At 43.7% G+C, this 25,335-nt stretch overlaps 1 protein-coding gene across 4 annotated transcripts in view; it reads right to left on the bottom strand.

The window, feature by feature from the left end:
• CYTH1 (cytohesin 1) overlaps window positions 1-25,335 on the bottom strand; it is a 106,832-nt gene that overhangs the window by 17,322 nt on the left and 64,175 nt on the right. For 2 of the 4 annotated variants that reach the window (XM_031011007.3, XM_055388773.2), the window contains exons 2-10: window positions 18,128-18,210; window positions 16,673-16,737; window positions 11,039-11,105; window positions 10,623-10,741; window positions 10,173-10,253; window positions 8,839-8,951; window positions 7,325-7,473; window positions 6,771-6,882; window positions 975-1,051 (exon numbers count right to left, since the gene is read on the bottom strand). In XM_031011007.3, coding sequence (XP_030866867.1) covers window positions 975-1,051; window positions 6,771-6,882; window positions 7,325-7,473; window positions 8,839-8,951; window positions 10,173-10,253; window positions 10,623-10,741; window positions 11,039-11,105; window positions 16,673-16,737; window positions 18,128-18,210 — 866 coding nt within the window. Of the gene's footprint in view, window positions 1-974; window positions 1,054-6,769; window positions 6,883-7,324; window positions 7,474-8,838; window positions 8,952-10,172; window positions 10,254-10,622; window positions 10,742-11,038; window positions 11,106-16,672; window positions 16,738-18,127; window positions 18,211-20,769; window positions 20,897-25,335 lie in introns of those variants that run through there. The other 2 variants (XM_063706051.1, XM_063706050.1) reach the window with 2 other exon arrangements.

The raw sequence follows: 25,335 nt of genomic DNA, 5'->3' as shown, positions 1-25,335 counted from the left end.
TATAGTCAGGATTTCAATGTTTTACTTAAGCCCCGTTTTGCTCTAAACTTATTTTAAAAGATACTTCTGAGTCTTAATTTTCTCAGTGGGATCAATGACTTTTGCTCCATGAAGATATACTTGGAGAACAAAAGCAAAGCACTCTCAACTCAACGGCCTTGATTTATTTTAAGACAAAAGTTCGATGCCATGGGAGTATGCCCGCTTTGCCCTTACAATGACCAAGAAAGGTGGCAGAAATGAAAAAGCACCCCATCACCAGTCCGGTGAGCCACGGTCTCCATACCAAGTGCTAACTTGCCAGGGTTCTGGGTACCTTGCTTAGAGGGAGCTCTGAAAAGAGCTAATTTATGATTTTTACTCTCTTTGGCTATTATTACAAAAGGGATATATGTATATAAAACACAAATTTGCAGCTGTAAGTCTCTCCCACTGAATAAAAACCAACAAAACTTCTTAAAACTCCAGATAATCTCAAATTGACTTTTCCCATTTCACTTCACTTCCTTTTCCCCCACTATATATTTTACCCCTTGGGCTGTTTCTTCTGAAATCACATTTCTGCTAACCCAGAATAGGTGAATTTTCTAAATCACGATTATTTCCTTTTTCTTTTCATCTCCCTTTCGATTAGGGCCACATACTCTTTCTCGGCAACCAATGCAAATTCATTCTTTCTAGCCCAGTTCCAAAACCCATTTCTAGTGCTCCCCCTCCTCCAGGCCAGGTATCTCCTGTCCCACCAGAACCGGGTGCCTGCTCTGAGCCCGTGCCCTTTAAGGCACACACCTCTTCTCAGGGGTTCCCCATTCTGAGATTTACTTCAGTTCTTCCACTTTGCTTAAACTCTCCCCGATCCCCCACAGATACTGAAGGGCAAATCCAACGGTCTCCTCAACCATGTCTGATTAGAGACACTTGGAACCGGAGGCCTTGCCCATCCCTAGTCTGGAGGCCGACCAGCAGGTGCTCACCGTGGTATACTCAAAGTAGTAAAGGCAGTTGTCAGTCAGAATGAACCAGCGTCTCTTCCAAGTCTTTACCCTGCCACCTGCAGAGCAAAAAGAGATGCACGTTCGACAAGAGACAACCAGACAAGTGCAGGCTCCACGACACACACGACACCCTCTCTTCTCAGAGAGGGTTGGGGGAGAGGCATCAGGAGAACGTGGAGCCCACAACATTGACATCAGTAACAAGACACAGAGCCGAAACAGAAGCGTCTTTCACAAAGTGAAAGCCTGTGGGTACAAGCAGAGCAAGCGCATCTAGGTGACACCTGGAGATGGAATCGGGACGGCAGGATGAGCATGGGTTTGTGGCGAGAAAACCCGGGGCAATAATGACATACAATGCAAATTTGCCAGAGTCAGCAAAAAGCCTATGTGGTAGAAATTGCCAAAGAACAGAAAAAGAGGGAAGGGTCAGCACCTAGCGCGGGCTACTCTGCTACTGACAAGCAGCCCGGCACATAAGGAGTGTTTCACTGGAAGTGAAGGAAGGAGGAAGCAGGAGGAGAGATGCTGGGAGCCTTCAAATCCACACTTTCCCTGGAACATGAAGTAAATCCCCGTGGTTCTACTCTCTTCCTCACCTTCATGATTACACTGAGCTTCTACACTGGCTCTTAACCTTATGTGCTAGTGTCCTGAAAACAAAATCTCCCGGGTCCTGGGTGAGAATCAAAGCAGAATTCCTCTATCAAGGAAGAATCAACTCGTACTGAGAGGTGGCCTCAGGAGCCTTTTCCGTTCTGGGCTTCTCACCTGGAGCTTATAACAGAAACAGCTGGCAAATACAGCCATGGCAAAACAAGCTCTGGCGGTGGTGGCTGGGAGGCTGGCAAGGGCCTCCCTTGGTTCTTTTTAGTATTTCTCAGCACAAAACACTGGGGTCACGGCTGGGCACAGGGGCTCACGTCTACAATCCCAGCACTCTGGGAGGTCAAGGTGGGTGTGTCGCTTGAGGTCAGGAGTTCAAGACCAGGCGGCCAACATGGTGAATCCCCATCTCTACTAAAAGTATAAAAATTAGCTGGGGGTGGTGGCACATGCCTATAGTTCCAGCTACTCAGGAGGCTGAAGCATGAGAGTCGCTTGAACGGGGAGGTGGAGGTTGCAGTGAGCCAAGACTGCACCACTGCACTCCCGCCTGGGTGACACAGGGAGACTCCCTCTCGAAAAAAAAAAAAAAGTTGGGGTTGGGGCCGTGAAGTTATGCTGAGACAGACATGAAGGAAGGAAAAATTTCCCCAAGCCTATCTGAATGAAGCTACACCTGCTGTCAAATCGGGACCACAGGCTTTCTTTTCCTCCACCTCTCTCCCATCAAGGGAACATTTTCTGAACATGAACCACTCAAAACTTATCCCTAAGGCCTTTACCTGTGAAGCTATGCATGGCATTCTAGAAACGCTTCTTGTGCCTGCTCTTTTGCTAAGACTTAACCTACAGACAATACCGCTTCTCCAATCTTCCTAAATAGCAAGGATCATGGGGCATAAATCTCATACCTCCGATCATGCTTTCTCTCTTGCCCTCATCACAAATAGCTGAGCAAAGAGGAGAATGGTTTTACAGGGATTATTCTAACTGCCAGGACCTGCCTGCATGCTGACACCAGAGAAACCTAAGGGGAGTATGCAAATAATGTTATGAAAAGAAAATGTCCAGCGTAGGTCCTGGCAGACAAGCAAAAGGACCACTGGACTTTCAGGCCAGTTTTTAGCACCTTGCTTGGATGCTGAACCCTAGGCGGGCTTACGTGACTGATCATTAATTGCCAAGATTCCAAATGACACAGATCTAGGTTATGCGAGGGAATTTGCTGTAAGCAAGCACGTGCCCTCCACCTGCCCATCCTGTGCTATATCAAGCAAATTGAGACTCTCTCCCTCCAGTGACTTCTAAGTTTCATGTGAGCCCTTGCCACTGGTCCCTAAAGGTTAGATGGCACGAATTAAGAGAAAACCATAAATGGATACTATGACATGCATGTGGAAAACAGGAAAGCCTGGGCAGAATTAAATAAGGAGGATAAAGAAGGCAAAGACTATATTCAGGATTGAAGCCAATTCGTTCTTAAAAAGGAACCCCCTCCACCAATTCAGAGTCTGAGAACTTTGGTCTTCCAGCCTGGCGGGCCATTGGTTGCCCACGGAGGCTCGGCACAAAGGGAACATCAACCCATGCTGACCTCCCATGCGCTCCATCACAGGACACTACCCGGGGAACCCTTGGGACATAGGAGATCATGGAAAAAGCGAGTCAGATGCTAAAAGAAACAAGACGGAAAGAAATCAAGGAGAAAAAGCAAAGCCAGAAGAAATTCTCTGCCTGATTACAAAAGCTTGGTTATTATGCCTGGACAATCTGTTGCATTACAGAGACCTCTACCATAAAGCATCACTGTGGGCCCACGGGGAACATTTCCTCGTGGAAAGAAAAGCAGACATGAAACAAGCAGACAGATCAATGCGCGCCTAGGACAGTCCCTGTGGAACTCACAGGACCACCTCCCACTGCACGGCTCCTCAGGCCTCCTGTGACCTCCCCGAGACATCAAGGCCGGATGCCATCTTCCCCTACAGCTGAGAACAACCTGACAAGTCCCTGAAGCATCTCAGTAACTGTGCATGTTTGGGGCTGTTCTTTTTCAGTGTAGCTACTGCTCAGGGAATGCTTAGGCACAGACCTGAGGGGGCTTGGGCTAAGAAAACATGTTTCCCCAAAAAAACCAGCAAATGGAGAGGAGACACCAAAACCATAACCAGGAGACCGATTCGGGGTTTTAACGAGGACTCGCTGAAAAAGCGAGGGAGCAAAACAAAACATAACAACAGAGCCGAGGCTGTTAATACCCTTCTCTGATCCCCAGGAAACTAAAGATGAGGACTTCAGGGAGGGTTTTTTGGTTTGGAGTTGTTTTTTTCACCTTCACTCGGTATCATTTTGAGTTTAGGAAATACCATTTCCCCTTTTCGTGCAAAGGCAAATGTCTTAAGTATCATCTAATTTAGTTCTTTCCCTAGTTTGCTTTTCCATCATGGTAAATCAGAAGCTTTCCATAGCTTTGGGAAGTCAAGACTTTGTTCTCTCTGGAGTAAGTCTCAGCTTGAAAAAAGAAGAAAAAAGAAAGACTTCCTTCTCTTCTTTCTCCTCTTCCCCACGTCAGAGATTAACTTTCAATCAGGCTGATTAATGGACGTCAAATTGAATATCAAACATAGCGCACGTCTTAGCCAATAATTCCAAGTGAAAATGTCATGGAAACTTCCTTTGCTTTTACAAACCCACTCTTAGTATGTTTTCTTGCATTACTGCATTCAGTAATGAATATAACATATACTCCTCCAAAAAGGAAAAACGAAAATTGCTCCAAACCCCTGATCCTGACCAGTTCCCTAGGGACTGTACAATAAGTTAGAAGCAGCATTAACACTACCACCGGCAATTAAAAAACAAAATAACCAAAAATAACGAAATCAGAAAATGCTGCAGTAATGACAGTGGCCTAGCAGAGCGAGCGAGCAGGCTGAGGGTTACATACCTCCTGGAGTTTGGGGCAAGGAAAAGGAGAGCCAAAATCATGGAAACATACAAATGAGGGAGAAAAGAAAATTAAAACAAAGAAATTAAACCCGATTCCTTAATCTTAAAGTGCAATGTATCAGTCACATTCACGCCTGCCTGGGGAGAGAGCTGAACTAAAAACACTCAACGGGCAAATGATCCCACTACTGTCTGGCACGTGAACGAGGGGCTCTTACATGCCACGTTCCACCTCATCAAGGCAAGATTTGAGGCACTACTGGAAACCTGGCCCCAAAGATGCCACAAATCAGCTTTTACAAAGCCAATGTTTATTAGTATATCCAGAATCAGAGCAAAGAAAGCTAAGGTTATTTCAGGGAAAATTAAATGTCTTTCTTGAGATGGCTGTCACTTTTTAAAGTGTGTGTAAGAATGTACACACATATACCCATGAATACACATGTACTGATGTGTATACACAAGAATACACATTCTTATGGCTATATGCATACACAGACATATACACACAGCTACAGACGGCTGGAAGCCCTGCCTTCTGCAGCACATAAACACAAAGAGTGATACTAAGTGTGCTACAATGAAAACACAATATTCAGAGTCTAGAAGAATTTGATGGAGGTTTAGAAAAAGTAATGCAATGAGCTAAAACTGAGTCCCACACTTGGTTAAATTTTCTCTTTTTTAAAATACGAGATGCCTCATGAATTTGCATGTCATCCTGGTCTAAGAACCAAGATAATCTTTGTACTGTTCTAATTTTAGTATCTGGGCTGTCAAAGCTAACACTTAGTATTAGCATTTAAACAAATCTCGCTGGAGGGGGAAGTAAATCCAAACTTGGACACACTTTAAACGTTTCCAGTAGGTTTCCTTTTAACTCCATCCACTTGGCAATAGGAATGTGGAAGGGAAGGCTGCCTATGGGGTTAGTAATTTTAGAGCCTTAACTTCAAAGATTCTGCTGGCTTAAAGATATATAAAATGATGGCCAATTCAAGAGATATTTAAAACTGATCGCTGAAGTGGTGCTGTAAGGGGAATTTATGAATTAAGTCATTATGTATAAGCACAAGGACTTGGGATATGCCTTTAAAAGGAAATATAAAGTCTATTGCTATCTGACCAAGCCAGAAATAAAGGATTCCATTTTAGCCTTCCCAGATGTGTCAGTAATGACCAAGAGAGTACTGACTTCTAATCACTGGGGCGAGCAGTTGGGCTGGTGTAGGACGGAACAGCCCCTGCTAATGTGAGAACCCAACTCATCAAAGGCTAAAGCAGAAGGCAACAGAGGAAAGTACCCTGTTAGTGTCCAAAAAAAAAAAAGGACATCATTATGTCCAGAGGGTCTAGAGCTCTATGTTCTGAAACCATTAATAAAGTAAACACATGTGGACATGAATGTGTATGAAAACCCTACTAATGTCTTTCCTATTGATTACCCTGTCACCTTCACGGCAAGGCATGACCACAAATCTCAGCAATACAAGCTCATCACTTCTGGCAAAGGGAAGAGAAATGCATTTTCAGCTTTTCTAAACGAACAAAATAATTAATGTGGCTGATTCAGATTGAAAAGGAGGGGAAAAAAAAAAAGAAAAAAAAAACCGCTGCCCAAGAATGAGTAAGAGTGCTGTGGATTGAGCTGCAGCCAAGGGCTCTAGGCTTGCCATGCACACTGCCTGTGGGGGAGCCAGATGCAGAAGGAAGTGACGATGCACTGGGGTGGGGGCAGGAGCGCCAGGTACAAATCTGTGCGATGGGAAGTAGAAAGATGGACAAGGTCGGCCACCCTCCCAGTGGTTATGGGGACAGGGAAGGCAAACAGACCAGGTGCTCAGGGAACTGCCTTGAAACAAAACCTGGTCAACCAATTCAAGGGTAAAAATGTGGAGCATAAACACATGTGGGCAATATTTATGGTGGGGTAAGTCTGTCCCCAGTAGTCTCTGTGTTCCATGGGGGCAATGACTATGAAGTCACTTCCTTTTTGGAAGCGGACCTTTGTTAGAACAGAACTCATACCAAAGTCTCTCTGGAGTCCCCTATAAGCCACCCCCTTTCCTACATGGTGCGTCTGTGTCCATGAATGTGTGTGAACATGCATGCACGTGCACACGCACGCACACACACACACACACACACACATGCACGCACACACACAGCCTTTCTTCCTAAGTCTCAGCTTTAGGAGCCCTAACTCAGAGATGCACTTACCGAGTTTCAATAGCCAGCCTTCTCGGTCTGGGTTGAAGAAAGTGTGAGTGAGGTCATTCCCGTCGTCTTCTGGGATTTTAAAGGGTTCATTTTTTATGCTCTCATAGAGATTCTGGGATAAAAGATGACAATTTATGTCTCTGATTCTAGAAATATTTTTTCCTCCTCCCCTTTCTCTTCATTCATTCCACAAGCATTCATTATGTGCCTATAGTAAGCCAAGCCTGCTAGATGCTGAGACTAGAAGATTATGACCATTTCTGCTTTCAGGCAGCTCACAGTGACAAAATAAATAAGACTTCCCAATTAGGAAAATAAAGAAGCAGCCTGACTTCTATTCAAGCTTTTAGTTTCATGTTTACAAACCACTGTCCCCTCCCTGATTCCCTAGCTGGGCCTTACTACCACTTTCTTAATGGAATTCACATGGTTAAACAAATTAAAAGAGGAGACCCTTGATAAATTGTATGTTTTTTCTTCCTTCCTACAAAAGACGATCCTGTTCCCAGTGAACTCTTTCTTGACTTGAATGAAGACCATTCTTCCTTGCTTACCCGGAGGAGCTCCTCCGGCAGGTCTCCCCCATCATTGATGCCTCGGTTCATGGCAATGAACCTCTCCACAGTGGGCTTATCTTTGACATTGGGGTTGTGCAGACTGGTGTTCAACATGATGATGGCAAAGGAGAGGACGTAACAAGTATCTAAAGATGAGAGAAAAGCAAAGGGGAGCCGTTGCATGCTCAGATGTTCAGAAACATCCCACCCGCAAGAGCAAGAGTGATATCAGATGAAATCAGGAATAAAAAACCATGTTCTCGGCCAGGCGCAGTGGCTTACACCTGTAATCCCTGCACTTTGGGAGGCCAAGGCAGGCAGATCATGAGGTCAGGAGTTCAAGCCTAGCCTGACCCACATGGTGAAAACCCGTCTCTACTAAAATACAAAAATTAGCCAGGCATGGCTGCACGCGCCTGTAATCCCAGCAACTTGGGAGGGTGAGGCAGGAGACTTGCTTGAACCTGGGAGGCGGAGCTTGCAGTGAGCCGAGTTAGCGCCACTGCACTCCAGCCTGGGCGACAGAGTGAGACTCCATCTCAAAAAACAAAACAAAACAAAACAAAAACCATGTTCTCAAAAGAATGAGATGAATCCACATGTACGGGTACACTCCAGGGCACACTGCTGTCTGAAAGGAGCAAAGCACGAAGAAGTATATGAAGTATTCAAGACTTAAAGCTGTTTATTTTTTCAGATTGGAAAGGAGAATACACACACTGTAGAAACTCTGAAAAACACAATGTGTTTAAAACAAAATGACCTGTAATGACCCATAATCCCACTATCTAGCAATAATTTATTTTGCTTTATTTCCTCTACGTAAATACGACTATGTATAACTCATCACATATTTATCTCACAAATATATACTGTAACAAAACTGGAAACACATACATATGCTTTTTTGCTAATCTTAATATCATTCTCCTATGTCAATAAAAATTCTTTGTAACAATATGGGTTTCTTTAGTTTTTGTTTTGAGACAGGGTCTCACTCTGTCACCCAGGTTTGGAGTGCTGTGGTGCAATCATAGCTCACTGCATGTAGTCGTAAACTCTTGGGCTCAAGAGATCCTCCTGCCTCAGCCTCACAAATAGCCGGGACTACAGGCACAAGCCACCACACCTGGCTAATTTTTAAAAATTTTTTTGGAGACAGGGTCTCATAATGTTGCCCAGGCTGGTCTCAAACTCCTAGCCTCAAGCAATCCTCTCACCTCGGCCTCCCACCCAAGGTGCTGACATTACAAGTGTGAGCCACTGCATGCAGCTAAAACATGGTTTTTAATAGTTGTGTATTTCGTAGTTCAGAGGTACCACAATTTAAATTCATAGTGCCTTAATGTCAGACTTTCGGGTTATTTCCAACATTTTACTATTATAACTATCATTGAGTAAATGTTCCTAGGCATGAATCTCAGCCCTTTTGTTTTAGAAATTATCTGGTGCCAACAAAATAATCCAGTGTAAAATGCCCATCATAAACTGGGATGAATGATCGTATTTACCCGTGGACTGGAACACGCCATTATTGCACTGACAATATCGCTGGGCAAACGCCTCCATCATCCGGTCGATCTTCTGGGCCTCTCCGGGTAGCCGGAAGCTCCACAGGAACTGCCTGAGTGGGTAAAGACAGAGTGTTCCAGAACTTGGGGAGGCAATTTATTTCTCTACGAATTGTTAAACTGCCAATGATTTTTTTTTTCTTTTTTTTTTTGAGATGGAGTCTCACTCTGTCACCCAGGCTGGAGTGCAGTGGCGTGATCTTGGCTCACTGCAACCTCTGCCTGCCGGGTTCAGGCAATCTTCCGCCTCAGCCTCCCGAGTAGCCGGGACTACAGGCACACGCCACCATGCCCGGCTAATTTTTTGTATTTTTGGTAGAGACTGGGTTTCGCCGTGCTGGCCAGGCTGGTCTCAAACTCCTGGCCTCAAGTGATCTACCCGCCTCAGCCTCCCAAAGTGCTGGGAGTACAGTGTGAGCCACGGTGCCTGACCACTGCCAATGATTTTTTAACATCAAAGTGCAAAGGGAACCCTGCTGGGCTTCAGCCTTCTGTTACTGTAACTCTGAACAGATGCAAAATTGCCATCCGCACCACTGTTACCTTAATCAAAAGTAAAATTTTCCTTAGGAAAAAGTGAAAAATTAGGAGGGAAACAATTCCTACTGAGGAGTGGTTTCCCTCCTCAGAATAATATACAAGACTGAAACATAGATAATGCTCATTTTAAACAAACGCTATTTCCGGAAACAATATGGGTGGCAGAAAAAGAGAAGATTGTCTTGTCAAAGCATTAACAATTGATCCCTTTAAGTCAAAGAAAGACCCACAGCTGACAGGTTTAATTGTGGATTATTTCCATCCAGCTAAATGATAGCACAAAAGATGAAGTCATTATTTACACCTACGGCAGTGAAAATACAGAATGACAGTTTCTTAAAAGGCATGAGGTAACAGATTTAATAAAAAATTAAGGTTTATTTTTCTTTCCAAAATGAAATGTATAACTACTTATTCCAGGGCAAGAAATTAAAGGATTTTCTAAACTGAAAAATTTCAAAATTTAAGTATTCATCAATTTCTAAAACCTCAAATGTAAGACTCAAGGAAGAGTGTTACAGAATCAGCCTCCAGAATGTAACAGAATTGAATTCCCCTTGACCATCCAGTCATTCCCAGTCAGAGACCAATAGATTTCTTCCCTCCAAAATACTTCGAAATATTCAAAATCATACCCAAAGATATAATTTCAATAAAATGCCCCCCAGGACAGACTCATGATCAAAGGCTGGCCTCTCACTCCTTCCAAAGGGGCTCACCTCAAGAATACTCACCGTAGTGCCTGGACGAGATTAAGATCAGTGAACTCATGCAGCTCCACAAATGCATGAAGAACCTGGATATTAAACTCATCTCTATCAAGAAAAGACAAAAAATGGGAGAGAAAGCAGGAGTCAGGCACCAACACTGAGAATCTCCAGCCAGGCCATGTCTCCTACACTGCGTCCTGTGGTCCTGCGTTTCCTGCCCAGACAGCCACTTGCGCACACTGTCAGCAAGAAGACTGGCTAGCTCTGCTGACTGGCTGAACAAGCAAGATGTCCCCATGACCCCCGGAAAAGACCCATCACTGTTCCCCAGAAAAGCCTCCCCTCAACTCCAGTGGGGCTACAGATGCTTTAAGGCAAAAACCCCTCCAAGAACTTCAGAGTACTTGGGATTTTGTTTCTTTGTGTCGTTCCTGAACAGCCTTCCCTAGCATGCGCATATCCCCAAGGCCTTACCTCTCCCCTAGGTAGTCGCCGATGGCTGTCTTGTTGAGCCCTTCGCCTTTATATAAGAACTGGGCAATGTCTTCACAAGTGTTCTTCAGGAGGTCGTTCTCTATTAAGAATTGGATCCCCTAGAAAAAGACAACAAAGACGCCAATGATGCTTTGCTGGGAAACAGTTGAAAAGAAGGGGAAAGGGCACAGGAAGAAATGGGTGTGGGTGCACTGGAATATTTAATAAATACTTGCTAAGTGACCTATAAAGCCGGGGAGTCACAGTTTAGGAACAAGGGCTTAGTGCATAACATTTGCTCTACAAAACGGCAACATGAACTGTAACGCTTGGAAAAAAACGTTTTTAGGGTCTATCTGAGCACTATAAAAAAACCCCATCTAATATGGACCACTTCCCGCTTCTTTCTCACTTACCTTTTTAGGGTCCATATTAAATTTTTTCCTGCCCATGGCTACCTGTTTGTTCCTCTGCATGTTTTTCCTGTAAAACAACCATCACAGCCATTTCAGTACTTCAGGCCATCGGAAAGGCTTGAAAGACTAATATGATTTCCACTGATTTACACAGGTTTTTGAAAGATTTATCCAGGAAAGCAACAGGCATAATCTGGTGGAACTATGAAAGGCCAACTGAAACCTGAAGCCTGAACCTGGCTCCAAGCTCCAAGCTCATTTGCTCCTTCCACCCTGGAACAGAGGTTTTCTATTTTTTTTTTTTAGACAGGGTCTCTCTCTGTCTGAAGGCTGAAGTGCAGTGGTGCTATCTCGGCTCATTGCAACCTCTGCCTCCTGGGCTCAAGTGATCCTCCCACCTCAGCCTCCCAAGTAGCTGGGACCACAGGCGCATGCCACCATGCTCACTGTGTTGCCCAGGCTAGTCTCAAACTCTTGGGCTCAAACGATCCGCCTGCCTCAGCCTCCCAAAGTGCTGGGATTACAGGCATAAGCCACTGTACCCAGCCAGTTTTCTTTTTTTAACATGATTTTTTAAAAAACTTTATCAGGGTAGGCCGGGCACAGTGGCTCATGCCTATAATCCCAGCACTTTGGGAGGCCGAGGTGGGTGGATCACAAGGTCAGGAGTTCAAGACCAGCCCAGCCAACATGGTGAAACCCTGTCTCTACTAAAAATACAAAAATTAGCCAGGCATGGTGGTGGGCACCTGTAATCCCAGCCACTCGGGAGGCTGAGGCAGGAGAATCACTTGAATTTGGGAGTTGGAGGTTGGAGTGAGTGGAGATCCACCACTGCACTCTAGCCCGGGTGACAGAGTGAGACTCCGTCTCCAAAAAAAAAAAAAAAAAACTTTATCAGGGTATAATTTACTTATAATACTCCTACTGTAGGTACATATTTGAATTTTTAGTATACTTACTAAGTTGTGCAACATCACCATAATCCAGTTTTAGAACATTTTCATCTCCCCTACAGAATTCCTCACACCTTTTTACAGTTAATCCTGACTTCTACCTCCATCCCCAGGCAACTATTAATCTATTGTCCGTCTCCACAGATTTGCCTATTCTGGACATATCATACAAACAGAATCATAAAAGATGTGAATTTTCAGATCTGGCTTCTTTCATTAGCATAATGTTGTCAAGGTCATGGTGCTGGAGCGTGGGCCAGTACTACATGCCTTCTTGCTGCTGGGTCATCTTCCATGGTATGGATAAACCACATCTGTTTATCCATTCACCAGATGATGGACACTTAAGCTGTTTACAGTTTGGGACAATTACGCAGAAGGCTGCTATCAGCATTTGCATATATGTCTTTGTGTGGACACGTTTTCATTTTCCTTGGGTAGATACCCAGGGGTGGACACTGCTGCGTCATATGGTACATCTATATTTAACTTTTTAAGAAGTTGCTAAATAATAGGCAGTTTTCTTGACTGTATCAGAATGAAAAATGCAGATTCACAGACCATGCTTCTCAGAGAAGTCTGGTCCACCAACCAGCAGCCTTGGGAGCATATCAGACGTGAAGACGCTCCGCTCGTTTATACATACGCATCACCTGGGGCCTCATCAAAACAGATTCTGACTCTATGTCTGAGAAGGGGCCTGTGCTTCTGCTGTATGTTTAACATGATCCCATGTGTGGAGTCTGAGTAGCAAGGCCCTGGACGGGCTGAGTAACTCAGAAGTACAAGGGGCAGAACCTAGGAATTTGAATTTTTAAAACCTCCTGCAGTAATTCTGGTATGCACCCAAATTTAAGAACCACTGCCATCAATATCAATAGTAATTTTATAATCTCCGAGAGCAAAAAAATTGCTCAGAAATAAAATCATAAAATGTTATTGCCTTGGAGAACACATGTGTTCTCTAGCTAAATCCATGGAGGGAAGAAAATATTCCTAAGTGTTTTGAGGGTTGCTGTTTTTTGTGTTTTTGTTTTTGTTACAGGCAGGGTCTTGCTCTGTCACCCAGGCTGGAGTACAGTGGTGTGACTGTGGCTCACCGCAACCTTTAACTCCTGAGCTCAAGTGATCCACCGGCCTCAGCCTCCTGAGTAACTAGGACTACAAGCAGATACCACCACAACTGGCTACTTTTTAAAATATTTTGTAGAGACAGAGTCTTGCTATGTAACCCAGGCTGGTCTTAAACTCCTGGCCTCAAGCAATCCTCCCACCTTGGCCTCCCAAAATGCTGGTATTATAGGCATGAGTCATCGCATCCAGGCTGTTTTGACCTTTTGAAAGGAACACCTGAAAACTGTGAGTAGTATCAGAACTTCCAGGTGTAAGATAATCTGGGATCCCCTGTCAACAGCTGCCTTAGGAAACAAAGTCATGGGGGAAACACCATTTAATTTCAGCCAGAATGAAGGGTTATGACCAGGTATCTAGAAACTCCTATTTAACTAAAATGATTGTCTAATCATTCTTTTCTAAATCCAGGAAGATTACACTTTGATCAGTATTTCCAAACAAATACCGCAAGGAAAGGCCTGTTTCATGGTTTCCAGTGTAAGTGGTGAGGCAGCATCAGAGGTGCCCACAGAAGCAAGGGGTGAAACTCCTGGGAATGCTCAGCTTCCTGGGCCTCAGTCCAGTCCTCACCAAAGGCTTTCCTGCAGCCACCAGAACGCACACTCCCAGATCTCCGCCAGTCACAGTCTGTGCCCAGGACACACACCAGAGATGGCTCCCTAATTTCATTAGCTAGCCAGCTCACTTCTCCATCTGCCCCACCTGGAGCCCCTATAGCTCTAGGCCTTAGGCAGCTACTTCTCTAACGGGCTTTCCCCAGCCTACACAGGTCTGACACCCCAGTTAAGGTGTCCAAAGCAAAACAGCTTACTGCTACTGGATTGCCTTAGTTAACTGATGCATATACATTTCAGAAAGTGAAATCCTGTACTACATGAGTATATTATTTCTGCTTCACTAAATAGTATTTAGGATCATTCCTACAAAATGCATCAGATCGTCGATGAGAAACATGAATTCTCTCCTGTAAGAAAGTCCGAGCAAATGTAATGCCTGCTTGAGAAACAAATGCAGGGTGAGCCTGAGTACCCGTATGGATGGATCCTCAGGGATCTGCAGAATCACTTCCGTCTTGGCGCTTTCGATACTGGAAAACCATTTTAAGTTCCAGATTAAAAAATAATAATAACCTAAAGACCACTTCCTGACTCACAACTTCAGATGCAGTTCATGAGTTACAAGTCTTCCCAAATTCACTGGCTGAGTACTTTGGATGCACTCACGTTCCTGGTGTCTGCATTTCCTTGCTGTTCTATGGTAACTGACAGAGAATTAATCAAGAGAAAAAGGGCACACTGAATTCTGAATATGTGTGTGCAGACACCAGAATATACAGAAAGGAAACGTACCAAAATATGAATCCTGATTATCTCTGGGATAAGTGTTTATGAGAAATTTGTTTTTTATACTTTTCTGTATTTTACCAATTTTCTGCAGTAAAGGTGTATTTATAATCAGAAAAAAGCCATTTTTGTTTACATTTTTAAGATCGAGGTAAAATTTACATTTAACGAAATGCACACATCTTAAGTGCACAGTTCAATTTGTTTTGATGAGTGCATATGCCCTTGAAGCACCACTCAGATTAATACAGAATATTCCTGCCATCCCTGTAAGTTCCCTATGGCCCTTCCTAGTCAACCCCACCCCACCCCGCCCCAGCAACCACCTCGGAGGCAGCACTGTCATGATTTCTGCTAGCACAGCTTAGTTTGTATGTTCTAGATGCTCACGCATGGAAGCACACAGTGCCCACAGTTTCTTTCACTCATCACAATGTTCGTGAGATTCATCCGTGCTGCTGCACGCTAGCAGTTCATTCCTTCACACTGCTGAGTAATAGTCTATTACCTCGACCTGTTTATCCAGTCACCTGCTGGCAGCCATTCAGGGTATTTCCAGCTTTTGGTTATTTTATATAAGAATGCTATAGATATTCTTGTACAAGTCTTTGTATGGACATGTTTTCATTTCTCTTAAGTAACTAGGAGTTGAATTGCTGATGAAACTGCCAAACTTCTTTCCCAAATGGTTATATTATTTTATTCTCACTAGCACTTGCCAACATGAGGTACCATCAGTCTTTTTAATTCTAGCCATCCTAGGGGATGTGAAGTACCGTTTCATGGTGGTTTTAAATTACATCCCCTACAACTAATGATGTTAAGCATTTTTCATGTGTCTACTACACATACGGCTTCTTTTGTAAAGTGTCCAAGTTTTTTGCCCATTTTTTTATTTGGGCTGCCTTTCTATCATATATTCTAGATACAAGTCCTTTTTCAGATATATTTGTTGCAAATATTTACTTCTAATCTGTTGCCTGTTCATTTCTTTTAATAGTTTTTAATAGTTTTATCTTTTATAAAAGCAGAAGTTTTAAATTTTTATGAACTCCAATGTATCCGTTTCATTTAAGCTACGAGTGTTTAAAATGGAAAGAGGGGAAACTAATCCAAAATACCAAATGGACAATACAGAGACTGGCCGTGGTGAGCTGGCTGCCTTCTGTGGAGGACTCAGCCTCACTATACCCTGAAGGCACTGCCCACAGGAGTCTAAAACAACAAATCAAACAGTCCTACAAAGCCAGACAGGAAGACTTAGGCTTAGAAAAATACAGACATGTAGTGAATTGGAAACAGCTCATTTATTGCATTAAGCAGTCAGAAAACGGTCTGGGAACCCCATTCAAAACTAAACTCTCAAAGTCACTAACATTTCATGTAAATAAAAGGAAAAAAAAAAGCAGAGTCCTTGTCCTTTTATACTATCATTGCATTTCTACATTTTCTTCCCTTAAGCATTAGGAAGGTGCAAATAAGCTCACGATTATCCTCAGACATGACTGGGCACTCCAGCCCTTTGAAATCGTATCAGCAGCATTCATTAAGCTTTTCCTTTACACAAAGGAAAAACAGAAACTTTAAAATGCACACACACAGTGGACAACAGAGGGGAGTAATTCACATAAAAATTTAGGAGCAGTTTAAGGCTTTCTGGGACCTTTGAAGTTCTCCAGTTCAATTTTTTTTTTTTTTTTTTTTGAGACGGAGTCTCGCTCTGTCACCAGGCTGGAGTGCAGTGGCACGATCTCAGCTCACTGCAACCTCCACCTCCCGGGTTCAAGCAATTCTCCTGCCTCAGCCTCCCGAGTAGCTGGGACTACAGGTGTGCACCACCACACCCGTCTAATTTTTGTATTTTTAGTAGAGACAGGGTTTCACCATGTTGGCCAGGATGGTCTCGATCTCTTGACCTCGTGATCCACCCGCCTCAGCCTCCCAAAGTGCTGGGATTACAGCCATGAGCCACCGCGCCCAGCCTCCAGTTCAATTTTTTAAACAACGGAAGAAGCTCCTATGTTCAGGAGGCCTTGCGGTGAAGGATGGAAGGCAGACATTATGGGTGTGTATGTGCTTGCTAGAACTAGAAAGACACAAAGCTGACTTTTTCCTTCAATGTGCCACATAAGCATAATTAAGGCCTGGGTGCTTTAAGAAATTACAACCGCAAAAGTCACCTGGCAGCAGGGCAGACTCACCTTTCCTCTGTGGATCCCAGGTTTTCAATTTCATTAGCTACTTCTGCTATCTCATCCTTCAGCCTCTATAAAACAGACAGTCCAGAGTCAGCAGGAAAGGCAGATGCAGATCAAATTAAAACTTCTAAAATCTCACATAACTCCCTCCAACCAAAAACAAAATAAAGCAAAATGAAACAAAATATGACAAAAATGCAAAAAAGTAAATTAGGAAAATTCATGTTTCAGAAATATTTATTGAGTGCCTACCAAATAGTAAGCATTCCAGAAAACACCAAGGTAGAAAAGAACACAGCCTCTGACCTCAAAGAGTTTATGGTCTAGGAAAGTTTATAGGCATATATGCTGTGTGGAAAACAAACACTGGCTGCCTCACACAATCTTTCAGAACAAGTCTGCAGCTTACTAAACACAAGCGTGCCAGAAAATTCAGAGGACAAAGTCTCCTACCCAAAGCCCAGGCTGCAGAGCCTGCGGTAGCTGTGCCAGGGCAACAATGCCACCAAGCGGCTGGCAAAGGGAATGTCTGATCAAATCGGCTGTGCATCCGCACCCACCCTCCTCATTCCAGCACACTGTTGGTCAGAATGGATGGGCTCTCACAGGGAAGTGGGGCTTAAGTGGAGAGCTGCTTAGCTTTCTCACGATCTACCAGTGAAGCAGAAATCAAAGGATCAGGGAGAACTATCAAAATATACTTAAATCAACTCCAGAGCAAGTCAAGTCTTTCCTCATTTTGCTACTTTGGGCAACAGGATTCCCTCCTTAACCCCACTCCTAATGTTTTGCGAAGAATTCTGAAAGAATAACATTTGCTGCCTTAGGGCGAAAATAATCCAACTATTGGCTTCTAGACTTATTTCCTACAAGCTTGATAGTTACAAAAAGGAACTTTGAAAAATTGTAATTGTAAAATTGCTATCACTAAGTACACATCTATAGGGACCAGAAATCATGCTGTCTTTTATGCTAAGTCCTTCCAACTGCGTAGCAGGTGTTTTCATGATCTGACAGATGAAGAAACTGAAGTTCAAGGAACCGGAACTCTCTTGTCTCAAATCATTCAGCCAGTAAGCGGCAGAGCCAGGGCCAGGGCGTGGGCCGAGCTTCGCCTGAAGCCCACGTTCTCATTGCCTCTCCTCATCCACTCTGCTCCGCAAGGGCCAACACAGCAGAGAGGACTACTCAGGAGACAGGAGTCTTGCAGGCTATCTCCAGCTCCGACAACCGACCAACTGGGTGAACCTGGACAAGCCACTCAACCTCTCTGACATTCCGTCTCCTCAGCTGCAGAGGAAAGGTGATTGATTATCAACACCTACGCTTTGTGCAGAGCTGTAGTGAGGGCAGGTCAAAAGTGTCTTGAGGAGACACTCTGCAAAGGACACCCTTTCATACAAATGGAACTGTCACTGTGGTTCTTACGTTGGTGAAACCACCATGCCACTCTCCTACCTGAATGTCAGCCAGCAGCTCCTGTTTTCTCCGTCGGATGTTCTCCAGTTCTTGACGCTCCTCTGCTGTCAGGTCACTGGGAACTACAAAAATGGAGGGCAATGTTACAAGAAAGCTTTTATCTCGCCAAAAATCAAGGAAGATCCAGAGGCCACAAAAGGAGAAAAATATCAAGAAAGAAACTAGAAGTCAGTTTCAGAAATGACTGAGTGATAGAAATAGTTATGGCTCCAATTCTTATCAGATTTTCTAAAGAAAGGAAGGCCCTTAAATCACACAGAAAAGCTCTGAGAAAGAAACTCTTGGAAGGAAAAACGAGAGAGAAGAGATTACTGAAGGTTAAATTAGGTTGGCTATGAATGAAAAAGGATGAATATTAGCTGAGCGCCTGGCCATTTTCATCCCTTCCAGCTGGGAGACTTCAGGCTGACATTTAATTAATCTCTCTAGGCCTCAGCTCCCTCATGGTCAAAAACAGAGTCTCCGAGATGGAAAGATGTCCATGACCCCCTGAGGTGGGGAGGGGAGGCAAGAGGCAAAGCAACGTGTACCAACAATTTTGTGCCATCTCTGGGAGGGGTTTGGAGAAAAAGGCTATGTATGCACTGAGAAATAAAAAAAGTCTAGAATATACACCTAAAATCAGTGCTTAACTCTGGGAACTGGGACTATGGGACTTTCTCTTTCTGCTTCATACCTTTCTTCATTGTTTTGATGTTTTACAATGTGCTCTTATCATCAGAAGAAAGTTACTTAATTCCCAGATCACAGCTCTCACCACAAAATACTTCTGCCATCCTCCAATGGCTCAATCTTCCCCACCTATACAAACAGGAGATTTGGACAGACACCCTCTAAAATGACCCTTTGAGCATGCTATGGGAAGCCATGTGGGCAAATGAGAAGAACAAGCATTAGAATCAAACAAACCAGGTTCAAATCCTAGCTCCAATCTACCAAATATCAAATTAGGTCACTTCAGACAAGTTATGTAACCTATTTGGGTCACATTTCATCATCAATGAAGTGGCCCCACCATCACCCACTTGATAAGGCTGCTGTGAAGATGATGTAGAGTAATTAAAGTGCCTCAAACCCTGCCTGGTGCTGAGCAGAAGCTCAGAAGTGTTGGCTCTTGTTCCCTCCATGGCACAGCAAAGGGCACCCACACTCTCAAGGGTAGGGGTGGTTTGAGGGTCCTTCTATCCTTCAGTGGGTGCCTATGTGAGCCTGAGCTGCACTGTACAATATGGCGGCCAGGAGCCCCACGTGACATTAACCACTTGAAATGTCACCACCCAGTTTGAGATGTGCTGTAGGTATAAAATATACACTGAGGCCGGGCACAGTGGCTCACGCCTGTAATCCCAGCACTTTGAGAGGCCGGGGCGGGCAGATCACGAGGTCAGGAGACCGAGACCATCCTGGCTAACATGGTGAAACCCCGTCACTACTAAAAATACAAAAAATTAGCTGGGCGTGGTGGCAGGTGCCTGTAGTCCCAGCTACTCGGGAGGCTGAGGCAGGAGAATGGCGTAAACCCGGGAGGTGGAGGTTGCAGTGAGCCGAGATCACGCCATTGCCCTCCAGCCTGGGAGACAGTACAAGACTCCATCTCAAATAAATAAATAAATAAATTATATTTATATATATATATATATATATATATATATATATATATATACACACACACACACACACCAGACTTTCTATAAAAACAAAGGAAAATGACTTTTTAATAATATTTTATATTGATTGCACATTGATATAACTTAATGAAATGTATTATTTTAATTGATCTCAAAGGAACTAGTATGAAATAAAAGTGCATCTATGGCTCATATTATATTTCTAGACAGCATAGAGTTGGAATAACATCTCTGCTTGAGAGCACAGTTAGGATACACATACTTTCCTTCTGCCCATGGCATTAAAACTTAATCTACTACATTCACAGAGCAGTTACTTTCCCCAAATATTTCATAAAAATCACAAGAGGGTAGAAACAATAGACTACAGTGAAGCCTACAGTGGGTTAATTAGCTACATTAGAAAAGCCGACTTTTCCTTTTTTTTTCTTTTAACCTAGGTTTTCCCCAACCTTCTCTAAAAAAGTGTTTTTTAAACATCTCAAAATCCAAAATAAGAAAAGCATTTTAGTCCAGGCCTGGTAGCTCATGCCTGTAATCCCAGCACTTTGGGAGGCCAAACCGGGCAGACTGCTTGAGCCCATTGGGACCAGCATGGACAACATGGTGAAACCCTGTCTTTACTAAAAAAATACAAAAATTAGCTGGGCATGGTGGCACACGCCTGTAGTTCCAGCTACTCGGGGGGCTGACGTAGAAGGATTGCTTGAGCCTGGGGTGCGGAGGTTGCAGTGAGCCAAGATCGCACCACTGCACTCCAGCCTGGGCAACAGAGCCAGATAAGAAAGAAAGAAGGAAAGAAGGAAAGAAGGAAGGAAGGAAGGGAGGGAGGAAGGGAGGGAGGAAGGAAGGGAAGGAGGAAGGGAGGGAGGTAGGAGAGAGAGAAAGAGAGAGAGAAAGAGAAAGAGAAAGAAACAGAAAAAGAAAAGAAATGCATTTTACATCATGACCCAATCTCCACCATACATAAAAGTATCAAAAATAATATCTCACCATGTCTGTTATTTCACTGTGAGCTTTCTTAACAGTGGTTTAGTCCAGTAAATTGATTTTATGGCTGCATGCGGTGGCTCACACCTGTAATCTCAGCACTTTGGGAGGCCGAGGTGAGTAGATCACCTGAAGTCAGGAGTTCAAGACCAGCCTGGCCAACATGGTGAAACCCCGTCTCTACTAAAAATACAAAAAAAATTAGCCAGGCATGGTGGCAGGTGCCTGTAATCCCAGCTACTCAGGAGGCTGAGGCAGAAGAATCGCTTGAAGTTGGGAGGTGAAGGTTGCAGTGGGCTGAGATCGTGCCATTGCACTCCAGCCTAGGCAACAAGAGCACAACTCTGTCTCAAAAATAATAATAATAATAATAAATAAATAATTATTTCATAATCAATTAGGTAATCGTATAATTACCTAATATACTGAGTCCTGTGGTTTGAAAAACACTCTTCCTTTAGAGGCTGGAAGAGACAGCCACTCTAAAGATCCCAACAGACCAACTAAATCCAACCCAGGTCACCTTCACAAGAGTGGGCCTTAAACTGCGTCCCTGAGAACTCAAGGGTGATCACTCAGGTGTGTGTATTGGAGGACGGAGCCTTAAATAAGTTCACCTACACACCTGCTCTCCAGTCCCATTCCTGTGTCAAGACCCAGGTCTCCAGCTCAGCAATCCATCAGCATTATGTGGATTCTAACCCTGCACCCCCCGCCAAACCCACCACCCCAAATGTTTCTTCCCAGGCTGAACAGTTCTCCCAACATTAAAATATATATATATATATATTAAAATGGCTGCTTCAGGAAAAAGTTAGACAAATAAGTGAGCTCTGGTTAAAGCAAAAGCCATTTTGAAAAACAACATCAACTCTACTTATGCGTACACTGTTCTACAGAAACGCATGCTTAAAGCAGTTCGTTCTGATTTTTCTGTGCTTCACAGCCCAGAAAAATTTCTAGTCCAAGTAGAAGACCCCTTTAAGAAATTAATTTCTTCAGGTTCTAGAAGATACATATTCATTCCAATATAACATGGTTTTGAAATTAAGGCAACATTCATTTTTAAAAAACAGCTGCTCCGCAAGAGGCTCAATAATTGGGATTTGATTTTGAAGCTACAGAACTGGCTTAATCAGATCATCAATGTATCTCCACCCAGCAGAAGCAAGACTAAATCCAAGGTCCATATAATGAAGCTGATGAAAAACAGAGCAATCATATAAAAGAAATTCCTATCTCAAGACTGCTATATACCCTGAGAAGCCAACTTGTATCATTCTAAACTGGAAACTCTAAATCGTTGCTTTCTTTTCGGAATCTGAGCACTCAACCATTCTGGGTTTAATATTGACACATGACAATTTTTCTGGATGGACACAATCTAGCTTCTGTATTATAAATTCAAAATGCCCTTCTAGTCCTCTACCTTCCAAGATATTATTTTTTAAATAGTAAAGGAATAGGCCAGGCACAGTGGCCCACGCCTGTAATCCCAGCACTTTGGGAGGCTGAGAAGGGTGCAGCACGTGAGGCCAGGAGTTCAAGACCAGTTTGACCAACAAGGTGAAACCCCGTCTCTACTAAAAATACAAAAATTAGCTGGGCGTGGCGGTGCACACCTGTAATCCCAGCTACTTGGGAGGCTGAGACAAGAGAATCGCTTGAACCCCGGAGGCGGAGGTTGCAGTGAGCCAAGATGGCAACGTTGCACTCCAGCCTGAGCAACAGAGCAGGCCTCCATCTCAAAAAAATTTAAAAATGTTAAAAAAATAGTAAAGGAACAAAAACATCCATAAACCTACAATATCAAAGAGTACACAGAGAAGGGCCATCAGAAGAGATTTCAACAAATTTCCAGAACAGAGAAAGGAAAGAAACAGTGCTAAGTGCTAATATCTTCTAGAATAAAAACTCCACAAAGGGAGGGACACTGTATGCCTTGTACACTGTTGTGTTTGTGGCACCCAGCACAGGGCCTAGCACACTAAGGATTTCACACACACACACAAACACACACACACGAACGAAGCCAACTTTCTCATGAGCAGACAAGTGTGGAGCTGGTGTCCAGGGTAAAGCCTCCATATGTGGACAGCGGAGAACTAAGAGAACCCTACCCCAAAGCAGGCTCTGGCTCACTTGCCCTGAAGCCAAGCCTCCCTGCCCACAAGGCCCAGCCATGCACAGAGCTTCCGCTTAACATGTCTACTGCTTCACTCTTACACTTACAGAGATAACCACACCTACGCCAGGAGTGAGAAAGGACAAGACAGGGAACAGAAAACTCACCCTAGAGCAAACAGAGATAATTAGGGGGAAAAAAGAAAGAAAAAAAAAACCTTTAAAAGAACAGAAAACTCTGGCAAAGGGACAATTACAGAAAAAGAATACGGCCTTGCAAATTAAACATACTTTTGTCCCCCACATCAAAAAAGTCAACGAAGGATTAAAAGATAAAGTTGGGGCATTCCTGTAGAACAAAGAGATTTGAAAATATAAGCAAACCTGGAAATATAAGCAAAAAAATAAATTCGGTTGAATAAAAATATTTTTAAATCCGACAGAGAAATTCTCATAGGAAAAATTCAGAAGTTCCAGGAATAAAGACGATCCTAAAACCTCCACAGAGGTTAAGGAGAGTGATTAATCAGACCACCCACGAGGGAAGATCTCGCTGGTGTCAGTGTAAGAGCCCGCACACTAAAGATAGCGCAGTGGAACTTTCAAAATTCTAAATGAAAATTATCTGAACCCCAAATTCTCAGTCAAGTAGGAGGGTAAAACAGACTCATTTCAGATACATAAGGATCAGAAAGTTTGTCTTCTGTGCACCCCTTCTGAAGAAGCTACTTCAGGAGCAAGATGTGGATCAAGGAACGGGACTGACTCAGGAGCCTGAGGACAGCAAGCGCCATCAACTGTGATGGGCAACAGCCACCAGACCGGGTTAGAGCAGGAAGCCAAAGGGCTGCCAGAGGAATGCCATCACAAAGAATGAAATCAGACTCGAAACCAGAGAATGAAGGAGAAAGCAGCTGAGAAAACTGTGTGATACCAACAGGCATCATTCGGTTTCCTCTCAAGAGAATAAAAAGGACTGGGCAACAGGAAAAACTCAACTACAGGAAATCACAGAAGAAATGAAACATGCCCCCGAGTGGTGTCCTGTGGGCCATCAGGAGCGCTAGGAACAGCTCCCTTTGAGTGGGCACCTGGCTCTATGGTGAGTGGTATCTACATTCCTGTCATGGTGCTGGTCGCTGGTGGTTAACTTGCAGAATCACCCTGTAGACAAAGCATGAAAGACCAACCCAGGCTGGAGAAGCAAAGCTATCTGCTACCAAGGTGAAGGAAGAGCTGACCAAAGTTTGAGGGAAGCAAAGTGGAGAGTGCAGCAGGGTCCCAAAAGGTACCCACAGCTTCCTCCTACAACACTAGAGACCAGAGGCATGGACAAGGATCACGAACAAGAAACCCACGCTGTAAATATGCCAAAGGTAAAAATCCAGGAACTGAAAATTGTGATCAACTACCAAAAATGGACAGTGAGAGAAGGAAGGAAGAGAATGGTGTGAGCTGCATCCTCATCCATCATAGGCGGAAGGCAGGAGATAACCTTTGATTTTGACAAAATAATCACCAATTTAAGAACTCGGCAGCACCCACTAGAAGACCTAAAAGCAGAAAAAAGTGAATTAATAGTGGCTGCTTTGGGGAGTGGGTCTGGGAATAGAGAGACAGGACATATAAGCCCCTGAATACTTGCTTTAAAATACATATACATATGTACTATGACAATTTGAAAACAAAAGACTAAAATGTACAACTATGGTCACTAGAAAAGATAGCCCTTCTGTGTCCTTGGAGTCAGACAGAAAACGCTTCTGGCCAATTTGTAGCTAGAATAAATAAGACATTTATCTACATTTATTTTGATCCAATCTCCTGACATTTGCCACATGACTGCTAAATTACCTCTCCATTCCATACTTACTAACTTTAAATCATAACGCTGCTTCCCTTCTGGCTCAACCAATCATTCAAGAACTTTATTTTAAAAAGCTGAACTACACCTCATTTTTCTAGTGGAATTTTATTCTGAGATGAGGGAAAATCTAATATTTTAATAAGTATTTTCCTCTGCATAAACTTAACAATGCAACATCAAATCTTTAATTCAAGCCTTCATTCTCATGCTGCCCCGGACAGAAAAAACATCCAAAAACGAAATGCTTAATTTCATTTAGCAGCATGAAGAATCAACACTATTGCTGGAGAGCTGAGGTGTGATTGATTCCTACAATCTTGGCTAGTGTCTTCAGGATGCTGCGAAGGCCACAGCTGGAACAAGAAAGGTGGTGGTCAGAAATACCCATGTCTACCTCACAGCCCGGGAGTTTCTGGGAAAGCACCGTCCGCACCCTGGGAAACCCGTCTATTCATGCCGCTTCTCTCCTGTGTAGCCATTAGGGTTAAACTGCAAAAGAACGGCTCAGATGGGCCAGATGGCAGCACAACAAACAGCTCCTCCCTCCCCCACTGCCACGTGCTGCAGCCATGCTTATG

The sequence above is a fragment of the Gorilla gorilla genome, chromosome 4, assembly GCF_029281585.2.
Source record: "Gorilla gorilla gorilla isolate KB3781 chromosome 4, NHGRI_mGorGor1-v2.1_pri, whole genome shotgun sequence".
NCBI classification, from domain to species: domain Eukaryota; kingdom Metazoa; phylum Chordata; class Mammalia; order Primates; family Hominidae; genus Gorilla; species Gorilla gorilla.
This window is presented reverse-complemented; position numbering and strand designations above follow the sequence as displayed.